At 43.3% G+C, this 25225-nt stretch overlaps 1 protein-coding gene across 1 annotated transcript in view; it reads left to right on the forward strand.

The window, feature by feature from the left end:
• LOC309509212 (uncharacterized protein) overlaps positions 1-25225 on the forward strand; it is an 82553-nt gene that overhangs the window by 23409 nt on the left and 33919 nt on the right. Inside the window, exons 10-11 of the mRNA XM_082183814.1 lie at positions 14156-14209; positions 22358-22402. Of these exons, the coding sequence (XP_082039940.1) occupies positions 14156-14209; positions 22358-22402 (99 nt within the window). The remainder of the gene's footprint in view (positions 1-14155; positions 14210-22357; positions 22403-25225) is intronic.

The raw sequence follows: 25225 nt of genomic DNA on the forward strand, positions 1-25225 counted from the left end.
AGGGTTGAGCCGGGTCACTCCGAGCCGGGTCACTCCGAGCCAGGGTTGAGCCGGGTTACTCCGAGCCGGGTCACTCCGAGCCGGGTCACTCCGAGCCAGGGTTGAGCCGGGTCACTCCGAGCCGGGTCACTCCGAGCCAGGGTTGAGCCGGGTCACTCCGAGCCGGGTCATGTGACTCTGGCTTCAGATGAAGGACAGGTTCAGTAGTGATGACGTAATGCGTGTGTTGGTTCAGTCACGGCTGTGAATGAGACTCTGTCAGCTCTTCACGAAGGAATTCACTGCTAAAAACTACTTGAATCTGTCAACACATTTTCCATTTTTCCGCTGGGCTGACAAATGAATCTAAATGTTAGTTCTGTTCACTTATCCTGGGAATAGTCTGGTGGACGATGCCAAGTTACACGGTTTTCTTTGGGAACGGTTCAAGCCACTTGTTTTCTCTGTGCAGATTTTCATCTTCTAAAGTCTACATAGTCAACAGAGAGTGACAGATGAAGCTTTAAATCTTTGATATATGCCAACGTTATGGAAATTATTTGGAAATGGCTCCACATTTTTCTCCAAGTTTGCATTCATCGCATCCATACTGTCACTGTGATAAAAGGAGAGTTTGTTTGTTAATTTTATCTTTCAAAGCAAAATTCTAACATCATAATATTTCTGGAATAACTGTTGGGTGAACAAGTGAACACTATAAATCCACACTATAATAGATTTACAAACAAATAACAAAATGGCGCCGCGGATGGCTGCTTCGGTTTTGAGCTCCTCAGTACTTTTACTGTTTTTGTTTGTTTGTCCTGTTTTATGTAACCTTTTCCCCGTCAGTTTAACTAGGAACGAACTCCTAGACATCAGGAACAACACACCAAACGAAATTTTGCCGACTTTTGAGCATTCCGACATTTTATTTGACATCCTAGTTGGCGGAGCTGCGATCCTGTACAAGCGCTTCAAAAGACGCAAACGAGGGAAACGCGCGGGCGCGCTCGTGAAGTTTCGACAGCGCGGATTCAGGACTCCGCTGCCGAGCATTCACTTGTCAAATCTCCGCTCTCTAGCAAATAAAACAGACGAACTACTACTCCTCACCCGCACAAACAAGGACTTTTCAAACTCGGCTGCTCTTTGCTTCACAGAAACATGGCTGAACGGTTCCATACCGGACAGTGCGCTAAATCTAACGGGCTTCCAGCTGTTCAGAGCGGATCGCGTCGCCGAGTTAACTGGGAAAACGAGAGGCGGTGGATTATGTTTTTATATCAACGAAGGCTGGTGTTCAGATGTGACAGTATTGACGAAGATGTGCTGCCCTAATTTGGAAGCTCTCTTCATTAACTGTAAGCCTTTTTATTCGCCGCGGGAGTTTTCCTCATTTATTCTGGTGAGTGTGTACATTCCCCCTGATGCGTGTGTGAGCGCGGCATTGCAACAGCTGGCTGATCAGATCATACACACGGAGCAAAGTTACCCGGACTCTTTCACTATCATTCTCGGCGATTTTAATAAAGCTAATCTCACCCGTGAACTGCCTAAATTCAGACAGCACATCACCTGCCCCACCAGGGACACTAACATACTGGACCATTGCTACACTGCTTTAAAGGACGCATACCACTCTGTCCCCAGAGCAGCTTTGGGACTCTCTGATCATTGTTTGGTTCATCTTCTCCCAGCCTACAAGCAGAAACTTAAATCTGCTAAGCCAGTTGTAAGAACTGTAAAGAGATGGACCAGCGAAACAGAGCAGGTCTTACAAGGTTGTTTTGACTGCACTGATTGGAGTGTTTTTGAGGCTGCAGCCACTGATCTGGATGAGCTCACTGACACTGTGACATCTTACATCAGCTTCTGTGAGGACATGTGTGTCCCCACTAGGACTTTTATAACATATAACAACGATAAGCCATGGTTCACTGCAAAACTAAAACATCTTCGTCAGGCCAAAGAGGATGCCTACAGGAGTGGGGACAGAGCCTTGTACAAACAGGCCAAATACACACTGACAAAGGAGATCAGAGAAGCTAAGAGGAGCTTCTCTGAAAAGCTGAAAAGCCAGTTTTCAGCTAACGACCCTGCATCAGTGTGGAAAGGCCTGAAAGCCATCACCAGCTACAAGACACCATCCCCCAACACTGTTGAGAATCAACGACTGGCCGACGATCTCAATGTATTTTACAGTAGATTTGAAAAGCCTGCTCTCACACCCCACACCCGCTCTGACCGTCTCTACACACAACCATCAACACCCCCCTCCCTCCCCCCTACTGCTTCTCAGCCTGCACCTCAGATCAGTGAGGGGGATGTATGCAGAGTCTTCAGGAAACAGAAGATAAGGAAAGCCAAAGGCCCAGACGGTGTCTCACCAGCCTGTCTAAAAGCCTGCGCTGTCCAGCTGTCATCCATCTTCACACTGATTTTCAACAGATCACTGGAGCTGTGTGAAGTCCCCTCCTGCTTCAAACACTCCACCATTATCCCGGTACCCAAGAAACCTAAAATCTCTGGACTTAACGATTACAGACCTGTTGCTTTGACATCTGTGGTCATGAAGTCATTTGAGAGACTGGTGCTGGCCTACCTGAAGGACCTCACTGGACCCTTGCTGGACCCCCTGCAGTTTGCTTATCGAGCAAACAGGTCTGTGGATGATGCAGTCAACATGGGACTGCACTACATCCTCCAACATCTGGACAAACCAGGGACTTATGCAAGGATCCTGTTTGTGGACTTCAGCTCCGCTTTCAACACCATCGTCCCGTATACCCTCCTGAATAAACTAACCCAGCTCTCGGTGCCCTCCTCCATCTGTCAGTGGATCATCAGCTTCCTGACAGACCGGCAGCAGCTAGTGAGGCTGGGAAAAGTCACATCTCGGACCCTTACCATCAGCACTGGTGCCCCCCAGGGGTGCGTTCTCTCCCCACTGCTTTTCTCTCTCTACACAAATGACTGCACCTCCAAAGACTCCTCCGTCAAGCTCCTGAAGTTTGCAGACGACACCACAGTCATTGGCCTCATCCAGGACGGTGACGAGTCTGCTTACAGACAAGAGGTTGAACAGCTGGCTGTCTGGTGCAGTCATAACAACCTGGAGCTGAACACGCTCAAAACTGTGGAGATGATAGTGGACTTTAGGAGAAACCCCCCTGCACTCCCCCCTCTCACCATCATGGACAGCACTGTGACAGCAGTGGAGTCATTCAGGTTCCTGGGCACTACCATCTCTCAGGACCTGAAGTGGGACAATCACATTGACTCCATTGTCAAAAAGGCCCAACAGAGGTTGTACTTCCTTCGTCAACTGAAAAAGTTCAACCTACCACAAGCGCAGATGACTCAGTTTTACTCAGCTGTTATTGAGTCGGTTCTGTGCACTTCTATAACTGTCTGGTTTGGGTCAGCCAGCAAATCAGATATAAGAAGACTACAACGGACTGTTAGGACAGCTGAAAGGATCATTGGTGTACACCTCCCCAACCTTCAGGACTTGTACAATGCCAGAGTGAAGAAACGGGCAGGGAACATCATCACAGACCCCTCCCACCCCGGCCAAAACCTGTTTGCACTTCTGCCGTCAGGCAGACGTTACAGATCTCTGCGCACTAGAACATCTAGGCACAAAAACAGTTTTTTCCCCCATGCTATCTCCAGCTTAAACAGCTAAAACAGCCATTAACACCTGCTGTATAACTCATTCAGTACTTGAGAGAGAAGCAAGAGGTTTTTTTTGTGTAAATACATATACAAATTTTATTTATAGAGCTGTACACACAATGCACAAATCTGTACATAAGTCTTCTGTTTCAGATGTATACTAGAACTATTATTATTGTTTATTCTATTTATTTATGTTCTCATTTAAATGCCTGTTCTAATGTCATATATGTATGTATGTACCAAGAGCTCCTGTAAAAACCACAAAAAATTCCTTGTGTGTTTGTGCACACTTGGCGAATAAAGCTCATTCTGATTCTGATTCTGATTCTGATTTAAGCAACATAATAACAGTATAATAACTGCTTTTATGCAAAAATATATTTTCATGTTTGGATATATTTTTATTAGGGCAAGTTGCCAAATATTTTATATGTTTTATATGTATTTTTTTGTAATTACAACATGGATGTGGGTAATGAACAATAAGCAAATGTAGAAAAAAAATAAATAAAAAAAACTCTTTCAAATTATTAATGGTTATAGAGAAAATACCAGAATTTTTTTTTTTTTTTTTAAATATGTGTAGACTCAGAATTTCTGTCCATCCAAAAGCAACAATTATTTTGTAGTCAGAAAACAGAACAACCGTCAAACCTTCCTCAGAGACACTGGTAGTAGAAACTGTGATGAATGAATTGCTTTAAAACATTAGAACAAAAACATTATTAATCCAACTTTCATGTTTTTTTTATTTGTTTATTAAACATTTTAGTTTGACGTTCATCTAAAGTTTTTTAAATGTTCCAGCTTGTTTCAGGACTTTCAGAGAACATTCAAAAGTAACATTCCCATAATGTTTTGCAAAATTATAAAGTGGAAAGTTCCCTTAATGTTCATATAACCAAGAAAAAAAACATTTTTAAATGATATTTTGAACGTTCAGGGAATATTCAGAAATAATGTTTTCATAATTTAATGGAAATGTTAGCTAAATGTTCTTGCAATATATTTTTGTCATAATTATGCATTTATTAAGTTTGCCTCTAATTATTTCATCTCTCAATTTGCCTTAGGAACATTAAAAATATATATTCTAACTATTTTACATTCCCCCTTCATTTCTCCCTTCACCCTCCTCTACTTCTGTTACTCCTTTCCTCATTATTTCTTAGAAATATGCAAATCGCTGTTTATTGGACCATTCAAAGAAAACATCAGTTTACGTGCAAATGTGTTTCATGTACAGTCAGCATCAGATGCCGTCGTTCTGGGTCGGTTTACTGTTCGCTGCTGTGAAGTTTAACACTCTAGGCCTGCAAACAAAGGACTTCTCACTTTTTTGAGTTTTAACAATCATGCTGCGGGTGTAACTCTTTAAAACTAGCTCCTAACTTTAGCAGAATAAAAAAAAGTCCCAAGATATCACCAAACTGGGTCAAAAGCCTCCCTATAGTGGATTTCATGGCTATTAAAAGACCACAAACTCCCCACAGCTGCACATAAAGCGTTCGGTCCCTGCGAGGGTCCAGATCACCAGTGCTCGCGGCTTCATGTGGCCTGTGGCTCTAGAGCTGAGGTCTGAGTTTAGGAGCGTCTCAGAATCAGACACACACACACACGCCCCACACGTACACACACACACACACACACACACACACACACACACACACACACACACACACACACACACACACACACACACACACACACACACACACACACACACACTAACCCTACCCGTAAACCTACCCATCACAGAAAACTTTCTGCATTTTTACATTTCCAAAAAAACTCATTCTGTATGATTTATAAGCTTGTGTACCCATGGGGACTTCTATATAGGTCCCCACTGAGACATGAGTCCCCATGAGTCTGTGTGCATTCAGGTTGAAGTCCCCACCGGGATAGGAAAACAGGTACACACACACGCACACACACACGCACACACACACACACACACACACACACACACACACACACACACACGCACACACACGTAAACAAACTCATGTGTTTATGTGCTGTTTTTAACTTCCACATTCCTCACACACACAGGCTTTATTCTGAAGGACTTTTGTCACAGCAAACATGAATTCTCTTTATCAGTACTTGTCTTGTTTTACCAGAAATAACATTTCCCAGACAGATCTAAACACCTTTTTGAAAAGAAGAAGTAAAAATGCAAACAGTTGTTTAGACAGAAAATAGATAGATAGATAGATAGATAGATAGATAGATAGATAGATTGGTTAGTCAACTGCTCTAGCATCTATTGCTACAATATCCACATTATTCCTGCGCCTCATGACGCTTTGCGTGAATTATGAGTGTAACTTCCGTTAAGCTGTAAACAATCAGTGAAAGACTCGCTCTATGAACACAATACGTTAAAGTGTCACAATGAGATGACATTAATCTACTCACCCTTCAACCATCCAACATTAAAAGGAAATGTAAAAGTGTAACAGCATCAACAAGGCATTTCAACAGACCAAATAACCCCAAAAGCACGAGTCTTTCCACAGCAATAACGGACGGGTAATGTACTGTATATATATCTGTATTATGTGACTTATGTTGCCTTAATCAAAAATGTTCATTAACTTCAGCATTACGTGATACTATTTCAACGTGATTTCCGTGATTTTGTCAGATTATAAATTGCATTTACCTGTGAAAACAAACCTGGAAAGAGACGTGAGGATTTGAGGAGAATAACGAGAGATTATTCGTGCATTCCAGTGAATTATTCATTGAATATATCGTAAATTAAATTCGGCAAAACAGACCTCAAACGTGCAGAATATGTCGTCCTTTTTCATACTTTTACAGCGGATTGCAACGGGAAAAAAGAAAATAATCACGAGGAAAAGAGAGAGCGACAACATAGCTCTAGCCATAGATATTCTTGTTATAACATGTCACGTTAAAATACCAAGTAAATACCATAAACCATGTGTGTGTACAGCTGTGTGGGACTGATTTACAGAGCACCGTGTATAGTCTCGTACTGTAGTGTGTGTGTGTGTGTGTGTGCGTGTGTGTGTGTGTGTGTGTGTGTGTGTGTGTACAGCTGTGTGGGACTGATTTACAGAGCACCGTGTATAGTCTCGTACTGTAGTGTGTGTGTGTGTGTGTGTGCGTGTGTGTGTGTGTGTGTGTGTGTGTGTGTACAGCTGTGTGGGACTGATTTACAGAGCACCGTGTATAGTCTCGTACTGTAGTGTGTGTGTGTGTGTGTGTGTGTGCGTGTGTGTGTGTGTGTGTGTGTGTGTGTGTACAGCTGTGTGGGACTGATTTACAGTAAGAGCACAGTGTATAGTCTCGTACTGTAGTGTGTGTGTGTGTGTGTGTGTGTGTGTGTGTGTGTGTGTGCGTGCGTGTGTGTGTGTGTGTGTGTGTGTGTGTGTGTGTACAGCTGTGTGGGACTGATTTACAGTAAGAGCACAGTGTATAGTCTCGTACTGTAGTGTGTGTGTGTGCAGGGCCGGCTCTGTAAATCTGGGGGCCCTAAGCAGGATAATTTTGGGGCCCTGCCTTGCAGTGAATAATGGAGTATTGCCACCGCAAACCAGCAACTGTATACAATCTAACCCTTACACATTTCATCTGTACCTCTTTTAACATGATTGCCCACAATTATTTTACTGCTTATTAAAGTACACTCACTGAAACAGTAAAAGTAAAGATTACAGATTTGCCAAATTTCTACATCTACTTTATTACTGTCTGAATGCTTTGTAAATTTTAAAACAGCACTAACTGTTTTTTGTCCACTAGACAGCTTAAAACCTTTAGTATTAAAAATCTTCAATAAAGTTGTTGCATGGGCCTACTACAGGTGATGCTGGAGTCTCTATCTTTGAACTTCTTTTCCCTGTTCCATACTTTAAAAAGAGGGAGAAGTTGGACCAGTAATTTCTTTGCTTCCTTCTAAAGTGATTTAAACATATTCTTCTATATTGATCTATCAAAGAGATAAACAATTCTGCAAAAGATTTTAGTTTGAGTTGGTATTTATTTTTTATATATTCCAACTACAAAAACACTACTTCAGCGAACAATCATTAGCCAAATGTGTATATAAAATGTTTAGTAATAAAATATATACATAAATCTAATAAAAGCTCTAGGTAACACTTTTTACATTTTACAGTCATTGTTGCACGTTACATGTAGTTCATACAAAAATAATTCTACAGTAAAAACTGCTTAAAATGTGGATTTCGTTTGAGTAGGCTACCTCTACTTTAATGGGATAATGTCCACTTTAACGCACCCTCTGGTTGCCAAGAAACAGCGCCGCGAATTGTACAGAAAACGCAATAGGCCGCTCTTTGTGCATTGTGTAATGTGCCAAGTTCAAAAATGTATACAAAAAGAATTCTACAGTAAAAACTGCTTAAAATTTGGATTTCGTTAGAGTAGTAGCTCTACTATAATGTGATTTTTTTTTCTCCTTTTTTCTGCACCCGTTGGATAGACTCGTTTAATTTTTGCGGTCAAATTTCCAAGTCCAGGGAAGACAACGATTTTACACGGTTGGTTGACTGTTAAAATGCGGCGACACCGGCGAGTACCATCTGTAGTTAGGGGGCCCCCTAGTGGCGGCGGGGCCCTAAGCAGCCGCTTAGTTCGCTTATAGGGAGAGCCGGCTCTGTGTGTGTGTGTGTGTGTGTGTGTGTGTGTGTCTACATGTAGGTGTTTGAAGATCATATGTATAATTGCCTGAGCTCAAGAGCTTCAGCGCCGAACATGTTCTCGTACACTTTTCCACTCAGTTTAAATAGGATTATACAGGAGTTAGTGGTGTTTTCCACAGACTGTTACTGCAGCTTACCAAAGCACACTAAAGGTTTACTCTTTAAATTTAAATTAGTCTTCTATAGATCTTCCTCCATAATGACAGACGCGAATAAAAACATTTTGTGTTCACAGTTTATATGTAAAGCCGCAAATGCAAAGCCGCTCCACGTCGTTTTCCTGCATGACAAAACAATCTTGACACTTTTTGGACACTATATATATTGTTTGAGCTGTGTATTCACTTTACTGGTCAGACTGGTGAAGAGAAGACATAAACGAGTGTATGTGTCATACCACAATAGTGCTTTATAAACACACAGAAATGTTTAGTCTTCTTTATGTCGATGTCAGAATCAGAGATGTGCACTTTCACACATTCTGTAAATAACAAATGCTGATGAAAATACAGACGTATAATGACTTATCAGTGATATTCAGATCTAAACCAGCATGTGCTAAACTCCACTGACTGTGGACTGTTCTGCATCTGAGTCGGATAGTTTGTCCATATTTTGTACTGAACTGATTTTACAACTTTGTGCTGACATGTGGGACCAACAGTGTTTTTGCCACCAGTGTCACCACACATCCACACCATAGATTTACTGGGATATAAGTGATGTTTTGAAACAACACGGTTTTGAAGTAGCCAACTTCTTTTATGTTTCTGGCACATCACACACCTGAAATTATATGTCTGAATCGATTTAGTCCAGAAACGCTGTGAGAACGTGGACAATTATATCAAACCGACACTGAGACGCGGACGTCTGTAATTCTGCAGTCGCGGCGACACGTGATTCTCAACGGTTCTTCACTCACAGTCCAGCACGACTGTCAAAGCCTCCAAGATAAGTTACACTGGGAAACAAACAGAAGCAATAATTAATTTTCATTTTAAAATTAAATATGATTTCTTGATTTTATGTATTTTTGAAATAATTTTAAGTCAAGCAAGTTAAGTTGATCAAGTTAAATTGTTTTATAATACAATATATTTTTATTATTGATTAATAAAAACTAATAAATAATATGCCACAGACTAAAGATTTTTCTAGTCGTACGTTTATGATATTAATTTAATCACTTATATATATATATAGTTGAGGGTGGCGTCGTAAAACGGCTTGAGTTTCACGGCTGAGAAAGAATATTATATGTTACATTACTAACATTGTTCTACATTACAGAGAAATACTAAACCATGATTATGAGCCTTTACAATATAATTAAGTGCTCAAATGCCTGCATAAAGCTTGCCACAGCGCATTGGCACACGATTGATTTTGATTAACCGACTAATTAAAATATGGTCAACTTCTCGTCTTAATATTGCGAGATTAAAGTGTGACGTGATTTCTCGTTGAGATGAAAAGCTGTCTCGTCATATTGCCATGACAGAGTGTGAGGGTGAAGTCGGGATAGAATATGCCACCGCTGCGTTTACATGTTGATTTGCTGTTTTTAGAAAACATAAAAAAAGTTTAATTTAGTTGGATAACAGTCACTTCAGTTCCATCCAGCTCATCAGAGTCATAATGCAGGAGAATCAGGGTTCACTGATCACATGACGAGAGTAAGTGACGAAATGACTGACACGACCATGGCGGAGGATTCATTGCACAACAGAGTCTATGGGTCCTATCTCGCACCCAGCGCAATAGACTCTGTACAGCGACGCATGTATCATTCCTATTTTGCACCCGACACACAGCGGATTTTTCCCTCCACAGACGCACGTCGAAAGAGGAGGCGTGTTCCGACACAAACGTTCCCTGGTGCTATTTTGCAGTTTCAGAAAACAATTCCGCCACTGACCAGGAGAAACCTAGTCTAAAGTCAGTGGTGCGTTATTCAGATGCTATTTTAAGGGCGCATGCTTGGCCATAATGTAGCGTGTGCACAACGCACATACACTTTGCTTCTCTCATCTACACAGAAGTAGCAGTTTTAATTTTTGCAAATCATACATTATTACAAGGAAAAATATTACCACACGAGGGAAATCATTGTTGTGTCCATGAAGATGTGAAAAATAGGTATAAATCTAGCTTACACATTTACCCAAATTATCATACGCCTGTTTAACTGAAGCTAATTTGGGTGTGTTTCTCCATCCCCAATGTCACTTCTCTGTGTTTTACGGCCCTGATGAGAACGTCGGTCTCCTCGGCTGTGAACCGCTCCTGGCGTGCGTCTGGCGAATCCGCCGTTATAATAGCAAACCGCCATTGAACAAGCGCGCCTGCTCTTAAAGGGAATGTGAGATGTCGCTCTGATTGGTTTATTTCACGTTACGCCCAAACCACACCTATGAGTAATGAAGCTACTTCAGACCAACACATTTTAGAGTCATTTATCCTGCCGGTATAATAGCAACAGCGCCCGAGACCCGCCCACAAAGTTACTTGCGTTTCGCGTTTGATACTTGCGTTTCAGATCGTTATAATAGGGCCCATTATCTCTGATCTGCCTTGATACAACCATTCACATTTCAGATAAAACTGAACACACTTTCAGCGTCAATTACTGCAGAAAGAAGGAATGGAATATCATTTTGCACATGCATGTTTTTCCAATGTGTTTAAAATGAATGATACCTCAATATCAGAAAGGCTCATACCAGTTAACGCTGGACTTACATTAGTGGGATGGACTGTGTAGTGTTATGTCTGAGACATCTTCTCCACAATCTGGACACTTTGAATGTTTGCTCACCATAGAACATGTTTTATGTAGCCAAACACATCTACAGATGTCAGGCCAGAGTTAAAGTAGTTATTGGGTCCAGCTCCAGGTCACCGCAGTGCACATTTATGTTTTCTCTTACAGTCTCTCTGCTCTTCTAATGAAAGGTTTGCTTGCTTAGATGTTTTTATGTATACTGGAAGGCCAAGCTCTTCGTTTCTCTTTCTCCCGGCCTTTCAAACCGCTTCACAATGCTGAAGTGTTAGTGAGTGTACTTGCAGCATTCATGGAGGGCAAACATTTGTTCTTTACTTAAGGCCAATGACTGTTGAACTGGATGCCAGTCTCCAGGCATCCAGTTCAACAGTCTTGTGTTGAACAAACTTCTTGTCTTGTGTGAAATCAGACGAGGACAGTTAAGACAGAAGCACATGGGACCCAGGGGTGAAGCCCAAATCTAGCTTGTAAAACCTGTGTGTAGAGAGGACCAGCCCGTCACATCACACACCTCTTGTAGGGAGACCCCTATTATAAGGCTTACAAAGCTGCCATTCTCCTCCTGATCCAGCGCAACACGGAGGAAACACCAATGGGTTTCTCCCCGAAAACACCACCCAAAAGTGTGTGTTAAACAGCTAGGCCATCACCAAACACTTTAGAGCGGAGGGGATAACACTGCGGAGAATTACAGATATTACAGCACTGGACCAACCAGGCACTTGATGAGGTGTTATCCATTACCCTGGAATATTACCATTTAATTACATTTTAATTAAATGCATCCAAAGATCAACCAGACAAAAAAACTCGGTCTGGATGAAAAGCTGAATATAGTATTTTCATACAGGCATCTAACTTCTGGAAGCCAGACACATATTTCATTTAATTTCTTAAAATGAAATGCAGCCAAGAAACCAGAACCGTACACACGGTCTGAATGACAGGCTGAATGTTCGTTTTAGAATAGTCTCAAATACAAAAAGAATCATAAAATCATGTCTTGAAAACACACATAATTAGTTTGCACGTGATCATAGGAACAAGAGAGAAAGGGAATCTCCCGTCGGCTCAGTTCCCTCCGCATTATAAATATATTCCAGACCCGTAATCTACGCGAGATCATAGACACTTCCCTTGAGAAGAGAGCCAACAGGAGCAGATCTAAAACTCCCGATAGTACATGCTCTTCTTTACACGTTAGGACATTTCATGAATGAACACTGTCAGCCCCCTTTACTAGAGCTGACGTGCGTTCTCCACTCGCAAACCAACAATACATAAATCATGTGTATCCCCACTTGTAATGTAGCGAGGGCAGGGAGGAACACACGATTATTATGCCATTACTCTCCTGTCTTGTTACATATATATATATATAGCTGCCTGGTCATGACGTAACCCGCCTAGGACTGATCGGACTGATTTCACACATGCTTCAGGACACTATCACACAGAGCTTTGCCATAGCATCATAGCATCATGTCCGACACATGTCCTAAACTTAAGATATATTTTATTATTGTCTTTGCTTCTCAAATACATATATCTGATGTGTTTTGCATTTATGCATCTTAGTAGTGTATCCTATTAGAACTAAACACTCAGAAAACAGAAAAGACAGACATAAGATGCTATGGAGAATACATCTTTTCAATTACAGCACTGCTGGCTTGTTTTGCTATAAAATGCTCTGTTTTATGTGTCCAGTGAGATCTGGAACTCTGCAAGAAAACAAACACAAAGCCACTTTAATATAAAGTAATATACTCTATTCAAGTCTGAATCCGCTTCTCGTTTAACTTCAAACCCTTCATGGAGCATAAACTTTTTTCTGAGAGTGGTTTTAAAGGGACATTGTGTAGGAATTTCTCCCATCTAGTGGTGAAATTGTATTTTGCATTCAAACGAATAATGCTCTCCAGCGTCTCACTTTTTCAAATGCGCGTTGCATCTACGGTAGCCGTTATGTACCTAAAAGCTATGACAGGATGTCTTATAATAGCACTTCGAGTTTTTCTTCGGGTGAACATGTTTGTTATTTAAAACAAACTGAAACTTGAAACAACGAAAAAAAGAATGTTACAGTATGAACTACTGACTGTCAAAAACATTAACTATGGTAATTAGTAGTAATGCCTTCTTTACTTATTTTTTGAAGTATGTGCATTGTTAGATATCATCATCATCAGAGCCTTCTCTAACGTTACTTTACTCAATAGCTGCTATTCATCAAAGAGCCTGTTTAACTTTTAACTATAAATGTTCGACTGTCTATATAATAAAGTACACAACCAAGCAATGAAAAAAAAAGCTTGTAATTAAGACTGTAACATTGACTTACCTGTCGAGAAGAAAGCAGGCAACTTCAGGGTCTCTTTTGAAAGCTTTCTCCTGCATTAGCTATCCTGACAGTAACCCTTGTTTTTGTAATCTCCGGTCACGTTTCCTTTTACGATCTATTTTGGACTTTTTCGACGACGAGGACTCCTTATCCTGTGACTCATATGTATGTATGAATGAACGGTGTATAAATAACCGTGCAGTGCATCCTTTTAAACTTGCCGCGGCAGTGACAAGCGCCTCTCACTGCTCTGCTCCTCTGCTTCTGCTGACTTCAGTCACGTGACGCTGGCTCTGAACGAAACGCGTTGTGGAAACGCGTTGGCCTAGTACTTTTTGTCCCTCTCTGCTATTATAGTTTTTCAAGATGGCGGAACTACATGGAAGCCTCCGTGGACTTACCCGTCCCATGTATATAAAGATAATAAATTCTTCGTTTACGAGGATTAGTCTGAACATTGGCATAGGTATTTGTACACCATTGAGGGCATATTTATGAATAAAAATATAGATTTTAGATAATAAAATACCTAAAAAGCTACACATTGTCCCTTTAAGCAAGTTTTTCATCTTTAAAGTGATTCTGAGCACCGCAGTTAAAGTGTTTCAGATCTGAAAAATTAATTGTTGATCAACAAATCTGCTGTGTGTTCCTCAGGGAGAGAAAGGAGACATCGGGCTGCCAGGCGCAGATGGACCACAAGGCGTTCCAGTGAGTCGCTTCTGCTGCTCTTCCTCTTTTATCCTGCTTAACAAAAGCTGCTATTGTTAAATATGTGTCACATGTATTCAAATGCAGTTCAATACCATTTTTTTAATCCAAACAAATATTCTCAGCACATGTTGACTGAGTCCTTCATAATTAGCAGTGTCAAAAATCTGACAATCCCTTTGCAGTGGTTCCTTAAAGTAACAGGGTCATTTAAAAGTCCTACATTCAGCTGTATCAAATTTAAGGCCATATAAATCTTAAATTATATAAGAGTAGTCTTAATTATTATTTCAAGAGGTTTTAAATTTGGGGACAGGATCGCGATATGGCTTAATGGGGTTATTAAACTTCAAGAGGTGATGATTTAATTAAATAAATGTGAGTGTTGAATGTTTTTACAGGTGCTGTTGCATCATTTGCAGACATTCAATTATGACAATGTTTAATTTGTGGTGTTTTTAATGGTGTATTTGGCAAAGCCGTTGCATTTCTAAAAAGCGCGGCTGAGTTTCTGATTTTCCAGAATTTCTCAGAGAGTGAAATTGCATTTTCATTCACCCGATGGATTGAAAAGAAGCTAACGTGGATTCTTAAAATCTAAACATAATAAGATAATAACATGTTTTAAATGAATCTAAAAATATAATGATTTAAAATTTTGACTAATCCCGTTTCTTAACAAAATGGTTTAAATGCTGAAATGTGAGGTTTATCATTTTATAAATGAGATTTTGGTCAAAACCAATATTGTTTGAACTTGTATTATGTCACCATAGAGTTGCTCAACCCGCCCGTATGATATTATATTTAATTTATAAAGCCTCAAATTTGATTGTAAAGGATTGTAAGAAAAAGAGTAAGTAGAGAAGTCTGTTCTCTAAATGAGTGTGTGTGAAGCCCTGCTTCCACCGCAGTGTTTACAGATCTGCGGCGCGATGGAGAGAGAGCCAGCATGAGGAATCTGACATTCCCATCAATTTCAACTTCTACAACAGCCAAGTGTTTGCATGTCAAAACATCCTGTTCATTTGACAGAAAAAAAACATTTATTTTATTTGAGACTGTGGCAGTTTAGTATCCTCCACAGAACCCTCACACTGTAGTTTCTTACACATTACATGCCTCAGATGTGCCTCAGATGTGGGCAGCTTTACATCTGTAATCAATTACCATTAGCATTGTTTGCCTGCTTAAATGAGAGAAAATGGATTTTATATTTGATCTACATCTGAGTTCAATCCTTACATCCAGTCGAGATTAAATAATTGCATGTCAAATGAACATCCAGCCTCAGTGGACTATTGAAACTGGCAGAAAAGCACAGAAATATACAAGCCTGGTTTGCTTGTTAATGTCGCCCACACACTTAATAAAGCACTGCATGTCTGCCAATCTGAATGAAGCGCTGCTCCCACTCACTGCCTGAAGCACACGCGTGACTCGGCCTCAATCCTCTTGCACTGAAGCACACGCGTGACATGCCTCAATCCTCCTGCACTGAAGCACACGCGTGACACGGCTTCAATCCTCCTGCACTGAAGCACACGCGTGACACGGCCTCAATCCTCCTGCACTGAAGCACACGCGTGACGCGGCCTCAATCCTCCTGCACTGAAGCACACGCGTGACACGGCCTCAATCCTCCTGCACTGAAGCACACGCGTGACACGGCCTCAATCCTCCTGCACTGAAGCACACGCGTGACACAGCCTCAATCCTCCTGCGCTGAAGCACACGTGTGACGAGACCTCAATCCTCCTGCACTGAAGCACACGCGTGACACAGCCTCAATCCTCCTGCCCTGAAGCCCACGCGTGACGCGGCCTCAATCCTCCTGCACTGAAGCACACGCGTGACGCGGCCTCAATCCTCCTGCATTGAAGCACACGCGTGACACGGCCTCGATCCTCCTGCGCTGAAGCACACGCGTGACGCGGCCTCAATCCTCCTGCATTGAAGCACACGCGTGACACGGCCTCGATCCTCCTGCGCTGAAGCACACGCGTGACGCGGCCTCAATCCTCCTGCACTGAAGCACACGCGTGACACGGCCTCAATCCTCCTGCACTGAAGCACACGCGTGACACAGCCTCAATCCTCCTGCGCTGAAGCACACGTGTGACGAGACCTCAATCCTCCTGCACTGAAGCACACGCGTGACGCGGCCTCAATCCTCCTGCACTGAAGCACACGCGTGACACGGCCTCAATCCTCCTGCTCTGAAGCACACGCGTGACACGGCCTCAATCCTCCTGCTCTGAAGCACACGCGTGACTCGGACTCAATCCTCCTGCACTGAAGCACACGCGTGACGCAACCTCAATCCTCTTGCGCTGAAGCACACGCGTGACGCGGCCTCAATCCTCCTGCATTGAAGCACACGCGTGACACGACCTCAATCCTCTTGCGCTGAAGCACACGCGTGACGCGGCCTCAATCCTCCTGCACTGAAGCACACGCGTGACGCGGCCTCAATCCTCCTGCATTGAAGCACACGCGTGACACGGCCTCGATCCTCCTGCGCTGAAGCACACGCGTGACGCGGCCTCAATCCTCCTGCATTGAAGCACACGCGTGACACGGCCTCGATCCTCCTGCGCTGAAGCACACGCGTGACGCGGCCTCAATCCTCCTGCACTGAAGCACACGCGTGACGCGGCCTCAATCCTCCTGCATTGAAGCACACGCGTGACACGGCCTCAATCCTCCTGCATTGAAGCACACGCGTGACTCGGACTCAATCTTCCTGCTCTGAAGCACACGCGTGACGCGACCTCAATCCTCCTGCTCTGAAGCACACGCGTGACTCTGCCTCAATCCTCCTGCATTGAAGCACACGCGTGACACGACCTCAATCCTCTTGCGCTGAAGCACACGCGTGACGCGGCCTCAATCCTCCTGCACTGAAGCACACGTGTGACACGGCTTCAATCCTCCTGCGCTGAAGCACACGCGTGACGCGGCCTCGATCCTCCTGCGCTGAAGCACACGTGTGACGAGACCTCAATCCTCCTGCATTGAAGCACACGCTTGACTCGGACTCAATCTTCCTGCACTGAAGCCCACGCGACCTCAATCCTCCTGCACTGAAGCACACACGTGACACGGCCTCAATCCTCCTGCGCTGAAGCACACGCGTGACGCGGCCTCAATCCTCCTGCACTGAAGCACACGCGTGACGCGGCCTCAATCCTCCTGCACTGAAGCACACGCGTGACGCGGCCCCAATCCTCCTGCACTGAAGCACACGCGTGACTCGGACTCAATCCTCCTGCACTGAAGCACACGCGTGACACGGCCTCAATCCTTCTGCACTGAAGCCCACGCGTGACTCGGACTCAATCTTCCTGCTCTGAAGCACACGCGTGACGCGACCTCAATCCTCCTGCTCTGAAGCACACGCGTGACTCTGCCTCAATCCTCCTGCGCTGAAGCACACGCGTGACGCGGCCTCAATCCTCCTGCATTGAAGCACACGCGTGACACGGCCTCAATCCTCCTGCATTGAAGCACACGCGTGACTCGGACTCAATCTTCCTGCTCTGAAGCACACGCGTGACGCGACCTCAATCCTCCTGCTCTGAAGCACACGCGTGACACGACCTCAATCCTCTTGCGCTGAAGCACACGCGTGACGAGACCTCAATCCTCCTGCATTGAAGCACACGCGTGACTCGGACTCAATCTTCCTGCACTGAAGCCCACGCGACCTCAATCCTCTTGCGCTGAAGCACACGCGTGACGCGGCCTCAATCCTCCTGCACTGAAGCACACGTGTGACACGGCTTCAATCCTCCTGCGCTGAAGCACACGCGTGACGCGGCCTCGATCCTCCTGCGCTGAAGCACACGTGTGACGCGGCCCCAATCCTCCTGCACTGAAGCACACGCGTGACTCGGACTCAATCCTCCTGCACTGAAGCACACGCGTGACACGGCCTCAATCCTTCTGCACTGAAGCCCACGCGTGACTCGGACTCAATCTTCCTGCTCTGAAGCACACGCGTGACGCGACCTCAATCCTCCTGCTCTGAAGCACACGCGTGACGCGGCCTCAATCCTCCTGCACTGAAGCACACGCGTGACGCGGCCTCAATCCTCCTGCACTGAAGCACACGCGTGACGCGGCCCCAATCCTCCTGCACTGAAGCACACGCGTGACTCGGACTCAATCCTCCTGCACTGAAGCACACGCGTGACACGGCCTCAATCCTTCTGCACTGAAGCCCACGCGTGACTCGGACTCAATCTTCCTGCTCTGAAGCACACGCGTGACGCGACCTCAATCCTCCTGCTCTGAAGCACACGCGTGACTCTGCCTCAATCCTCCTGCGCTGAAGCACACGCGTGACGCGGCCTCAATCCTCCTGCATTGAAGCACACGCGTGACACGGCCTCAATCCTCCTGCATTGAAGCACACGCGTGACTCGGACTCAATCTTCCTGCTCTGAAGCACACGCGTGACGCGACCTCAATCCTCCTGCTCTGAAGCACACGCGTGACACGACCTCAATCCTCTTGCGCTGAAGCACACGCGTGACGAGACCTCAATCCTCCTGCATTGAAGCACACGCGTGACTCGGACTCAATCTTCCTGCACTGAAGCCCACGCGACCTCAATCCTCTTGCGCTGAAGCACACGCGTGACGCGGCCTCAATCCTCCTGCACTGAAGCACACGTGTGACACGGCTTCAATCCTCCTGCGCTGAAGCACACGCGTGACGCGGCCTCGATCCTCCTGCGCTGAAGCACACGTGTGACGAGACCTCAATCCTCCTGCATTGAAGCACACGCGTGACTCGGACTCAATCTTCCTGCACTGAAGCCCACGCGACCTCAATCCTCCTGCACTGAAGCACACGCGTGACACGGCCTCAATCCTCCTGCGCTGAAGCACACGCGTGACGCGGCCTCAATCCTCCTGCACTGAAGCACACGCGTGACGCGGCCTCAATCCTCCTGCACTGAAGCACACGCGTGACTCGGACTCAATCCTCCTGCACTGAAGCACACGCGTGACACGGCCTCAATCCTCCTGCACTGAAGCCCACGCGACCTCAATCCTCCTGCACTGAAGCACAAGCGTGACACAGCCTCAATCCTCCTGCGCTGAAGCACACGCGTGACACGGCCTCAATCCTCCTGCACTGAAGCACACGCGTGACGCAGCCTCAATCCTCCTGCACTGAACCACACGCGTGACACAGCCTCAATCCTCCTGCACTGAAGCACACGCGTGACGCAGCCTCAATCCTCCTGCACTGAAGCACATGCGTGACACGGCCTCAATCCTCCTGCACTGAAGCACACGCGTGACACGGCCTCAATCCTCCTGCACTGAAGCCCACGCGTGACACGGCCTCAATCCTCCTGCACTGAAGCACACGCGTGACACGGCCTCAATCCTCCTGCACTGAAGCACACGTGTGACGAGACCTCAATCCTCCTGCTCTGAAGCACACGCGTGACTCTGCCTCAATCCTCCTGCATTGAAGCACACGCGTGACGCAGCCTCAATCCTCCTGCTCTGAAGCACACGCGTGACACAGCCTCAATCCTCCTGCTCTGAAGCACACGCGTGACACGGCCTCAATCCTCCTGCTCTGAAGCACACGCGTGACATGGCCTCAATCCTCCTGCTCTGAAGCACACGCGTGACATGGCCTCAATCCTCCTGCTCTGAAGCACACGCGTGACATGGCCTCAATCCTCTTGCGCTGAAGCACACGCGTGACACGGCCTCAATCCTCCTGCACTGAAGCACACGCGTGACGCGGCCTCAATCCTCCTGCCCTGAAGCACACGCGTGACATGGCCTCAATCCTCCTGCTCTGAAGCACACGCGTGACATGGCCTCAATCCTCTTGCGCTGAAGCACACGCGTGACGCGGCCTCAATCCTCCTGCACTGAAACACACATCCTGTATTTTTAGATAAATTATATAATGAGATTTTTTTTTTTCTCAAATGCTTATTTTTATTAATATATATTGTCACAAAGCAAAAAATATTAATCGTCCTAAATTTAGGCATAATTTTCTTCAAGCAAAATATAATTGCGTTTTTTTCTTTTTTGATATTAAGGTGCAATGCGACCCAAGCGCGATCTTGAGAGATCTTGTGAGGTTGGCTTTATTTATTTCTGTTTTATAAATAATGATTCATATCCTCTGCCAGTAATGAGCTGGTTCAGCTGATTTCGTCAGTTATATCTGGACCATTTGCTTTGCCCTTGAAAGCATTGCTGTGATTTGCTAATAAGTCATTTTCTGCTACTAATCATTACATCTCAACCTGGCAAATTAACACTTGACTCATTTTTCTGGTCATGTGTGACTCCTTTCATCTTGCAGGTAATTACATTTACAGTCTCGCTCTCCTTCCTGTACTCTTACATTTCTGCAGTGTTTCCTCTCAAATTAAACCTGCGATGGCCTCAGAAGTTTTTTTTATGTAATTCAGCTTCTCTGAAAGAAGAAGTGCCTTTGAGTGAAACGCAATTGATGGTGGCCACTCACTTTGAAATGACTTATTAAGGCTAGATAGTATGCAGGAATCTCCATTTCAAAGCTGTGTGACTATAATCTCTAGGGACCTTGATGTTTCCTCCACACTGTTCATAAGCCTGTTATTCAGTCTTATGAAGATACAAAGATGATTCATTTTTGTGAACACAAACATTTGGGCAACAACCGCAGGTGCTGAAAAAAGGTGAATGTTGTGAAGCTGCTCTAATGCGGGACCCGCTGAAACTAAAGCCCACTTTGTTGCATGAGTGTTTTCTAGTAAAAGACCAATGACATTTCCTTTTTTAGATCCTCATCAGGGTATCTTGAAGTTGTTATTGCGTCTGTGGCAGGAAGGAAGAGGCGTTAGGGTCGTATTTCATTTTTGGAGTAAATAGTGGTTGTTTTAGGTGTTAACAGAACGTTCACTCATCTGTTAAAGTATTTTCCATTTTTAACGCACAAATGCACTAAATGAAGTAATGTAACTTTTTCAAACAGAACAGATGATGCATGTTATTTAAACGTTTGCATTTTGATACTTTAATGTGAAATATGAGATATTTTGAGTTATAAAAGAGCTTTGGGCAACTTTTTAGCTAATTCTCAATTCCCATCGTTTATGATTTTTATTAGATTCTCATATATATATATATATATATATATATATATATATATATATATATATATAAACTGTATATATATATATATATATATAACATATATTTATATGTTACCTCTGATGTACATATAATAAATTATATATATACATGAACAATAACAATAATAATATGTTTAATGCATATATACATTTATAAATAATCAATTTAAATCCATTAAAACTACCAGCATACTTTAATTTTGATGTTTTTGAGGTATTAAAAAGGGCCTTGTGGTCATTTCGGGCTAATTCCCATTATTTTCAATAGTGGTTCTCATTACTATGATCTTATAATTCGATAAATTAATTAATAAATTAATAAATAAATAATATATTTTCATATAAATGATAAATGTATATAAATAATATGTTTACAATAATAATATTAATGATAAAATAATTATAAGTCATTTACCAAGTAAAATACTAATTAAACTTAAACATGAGATATTTTGAGATATTAAAAGTGCCTTTTACAGGAATAAAAACATCAGCAGACGTGATTTTAAATCTTCGAGAACGAGTATGATAGTCAGACTTTTGCGGAAAATATTAACAGTGCAGTTTTAGTTTTTCTGTGCGTAATGACTTCGCGCACTAATATGAGGATCATCAGTGACTCTCACTGGAACCTCAACAGAAGCAGATCATGGAGGAAGTTTTTAATGGATCTCAATTAAAGTCTTTGAGTGGGCGAGAAAAACAGACACTGAATATGTGTGAATGTCAGAAAGTCAATCGTGTCCTTTTCTTGGCAGGCTACCATTACAGCAATAGCTTCTCCAGAGCGGAGGGTTACTTGAGTGACATCCTGGTAATCCTGTAAAATGATGAATGATGGAAGTATATTGGGACTTGATCTCGACGGTGTGTGTGTGTGTGTGTGTGTGTGTGTGTGTGTGTGTGTGTGTGTGTGTGTGTGTGTGTGTGAGAAACACAAGGACATGAAGCTTGCCGCTGACGGATTTTGTTCTCTCCAGGGAATCCGTGGGTTTCCCGGTGAAGCAGGAGCGATCGGAGCGCAGGTATGAACACACACACACACACACACACACACACACACACACACACACACACACACACACACACCACGACTTGTGTCAATCAATCAATCAATCAATCAATCAATCAATCAATCAATCAGTTTAGGTGAATATATATCTATCTATCTATATAAGTCAGTTTCAGTGTTATACATTTTACTGCTTACTTTGCTTTTATTATTAATAATAATAAACAATAACACTTTTTTATTGTATTGTAAAACAATAAAAAAAAATATTTGTTAACATTAGTTAACTACTTTAGTTAACATTAACTTATAATGAACAATACTTCTGCAGCATTTATTAAACTTAGTTACTGTTACTTTCATCATTTACTTGTACATTATGAAAATTACATTTTGTATTTGTTAACATTAGTTACTGCACTGTGAACTAACATGAACACAGAATCAACAGCTGTATCCTACGTACGCTCGCTCGCTAGGAACGGCTTTTCTTCGTGGAAGTTTTGGGTTTGGTCAGCTAATAAAATATTAAAACGCAGTCGAATCAATATTTTGTGTAGTTATTTAATTATGCCATCCAGTATCGTGGACTCGCTCTCTCTCGTTTCATACTCAGCGGCGACCATTTTGTGACTATTGTTTTGTTCACGGTTGGATTATGAGATCCAAACAGGTACAATTTTAAAACAGTTTAATTTCAAATCAATATCTCTAATCTCCATAATTATTAATGTGTTGAAATGCTGTGTAATAAGTGTTATGACTGTATACCGTATCTCTTATGTCCGTCTAGTTTGATCTCGCTGCTGAAACTGCTCTCGTGCGTTTTAAAAGCTAATAAAATATTTTGACTCAGATCAATATTTCGTGTCTAATTATTTACTTATGTGTCAAGTATTCGTGTAATAAGTGGGATAATGTACATTCAGCCGGTTGTTCTCTCAAAATAACCCCCCTTCAGGTGTGTGTGTGTGTGTGTGTGTTATCTCAGAATAACCCCCCTTCAGGAGTGTGTGTGTGTGTGTGTGTGTTATCTCAGAATAAACCCCCTTCAGGAGTGTGTGTGTGTGTGTGTGTGTGTGTGTGTGTGTGTGTGTTATCTCAGAATAAACCCCCTTCAGGAGTGTGTGTGTGTGTGTGTGTGCGTGTGTGTGTGTGTGTGTGTGTGTTATCTCAGAATAAACCCCCTTCAGGAGTGTGTGTGTGTGTGTGTGTGTGTGTGTGTGTGTGTGTGTGTGTGTGTGTTATCTCAGAATAAACCCCCTTCAGGAGTGTGTGTGTGTGTGTGTTATCTCAGAATAAACCCCCTTCAGGAGTGTGTGTGTGTGTGTTATCTCAGAATAAACCCCCTTCAGGAGTGTGTGTGTGTGTGTGTGTGTGTGTGTGTTATCTCAGAATAAACCCCCTTCAGGAGTGTGTGTGTGTGTGTGTGTGTGTGTTATCTCAGAATAAACCCCCTTCAGGAGTGTGTGTGTGTGTGTGTGTGTTATCTCAGAATAAACCCCCTTCAGGAGTGTGTGTGTGTGTGTGTGTCTGTGTGATCTCAGAATAAACCCCCTTCAGGAGTGTGTGTGTGTGTGTGTGTTATCTCAGAATAAACCCCCTTCAGGAGTGTGTGTGTGTGTGTGTGTGTTTTCTCTGAATAAACCCCTTCAGGTGTGTGTGTGTGTGTGTGTGTGTGTTATCTCAGAATAAACCCCTTCAGGTGTGTGTGTGTGTGTGTGTGTGTTATCTCAGAATAAACCCCTTCAGGTGTGTGTGTGTGGTGTGTGTGTGTGTGTGTGTGTGTGTGTGTTATCTCAGAATAAACCCCTTCAGGTGTGTGTGTGTGATCTCAGAATAAACCCCCTTCAGGAGTGTGTGTGTGTGTGTGATCTCAGAATAAACCCCCTTCAGGAGTGTGTGTGTGTGTGTGTGATCTCAGAATAAACCTCCTTCAGGAGTGTGTGTGTGTGTGTGTGTGTGTGTGTGTGATCTCAGAATAAACCTCCTTCAGGAGTGTGTGTGTGTGTGTGATCTCAGATTAAACCTCCTTCAGGAGTGTGTGTGTGTGATCTCAGAATAAACCCCCTTCAGGAGTGTGTGTGTGTGTGATGAATAAACCCCCTTCAGGAGTGTGTGTGTGTGTGTGATCTCAGAATAAACCTCCTTCAGGAGTGTGTGTGTGTGTGTGTGTGTGTGTGTGTCTTTGTGATCTCAGAATAAACCTCCTTCAGGAGTGTGTGTGTGTGTATGTGTGTGTGTGTGTGTGTCTTTGTGATCTCAGAATAAACCTCCTTCAGGTGTGTCAAGTCAAGTCAAGTCATCTTCATTTATATAGCGCTTTTAACAATGTAGATTGTTTCAAAGCAGCTTTACAGAGACAAGCGTATAATTTAAGGTAACAGAGATTGTTTTGGCTTTATAGCGGTTCTTTAATAAAGTTATTTTCAAGCTAAAGTTATTTTTGATTGATTTGCTTCTGTCGCAACGATCATTTGTTATTAAATTTGGGGCCGCTAAGACGACACCATTCCCTCTACACAGACTTTAAACGCGAACCTGTGAGAAACGCTGATGGCGTTCACATGCGTATTTAGAATTGGTTTTATAGTTATGCGCGTTTGAATATATGTGCGCAGGTTTGGAATTCCCTACAGACCAAGCCTAAACAAAGTACTGGGCTTTCCTTATAAATTTTGATAGAGAATTTTATTTTATTTTGTCACTTCGGGTAGGAACGCGAAACGAAATTTCCTGACAACGCCTTATCTGTAGAGTGGTAAAGGGATCCTCCATAGGGAGAGACTAGTTGGCACTTCAGCACTGCGTTGTCATCGGGTCCAGGTGAAGGTCC

Source organism: Leuciscus leuciscus (assembly GCF_965113295.1).
Source record: "Leuciscus leuciscus genome assembly, chromosome: 11".
Lineage (NCBI taxonomy): Eukaryota > Metazoa > Chordata > Actinopteri > Cypriniformes > Leuciscidae > Leuciscus > Leuciscus leuciscus.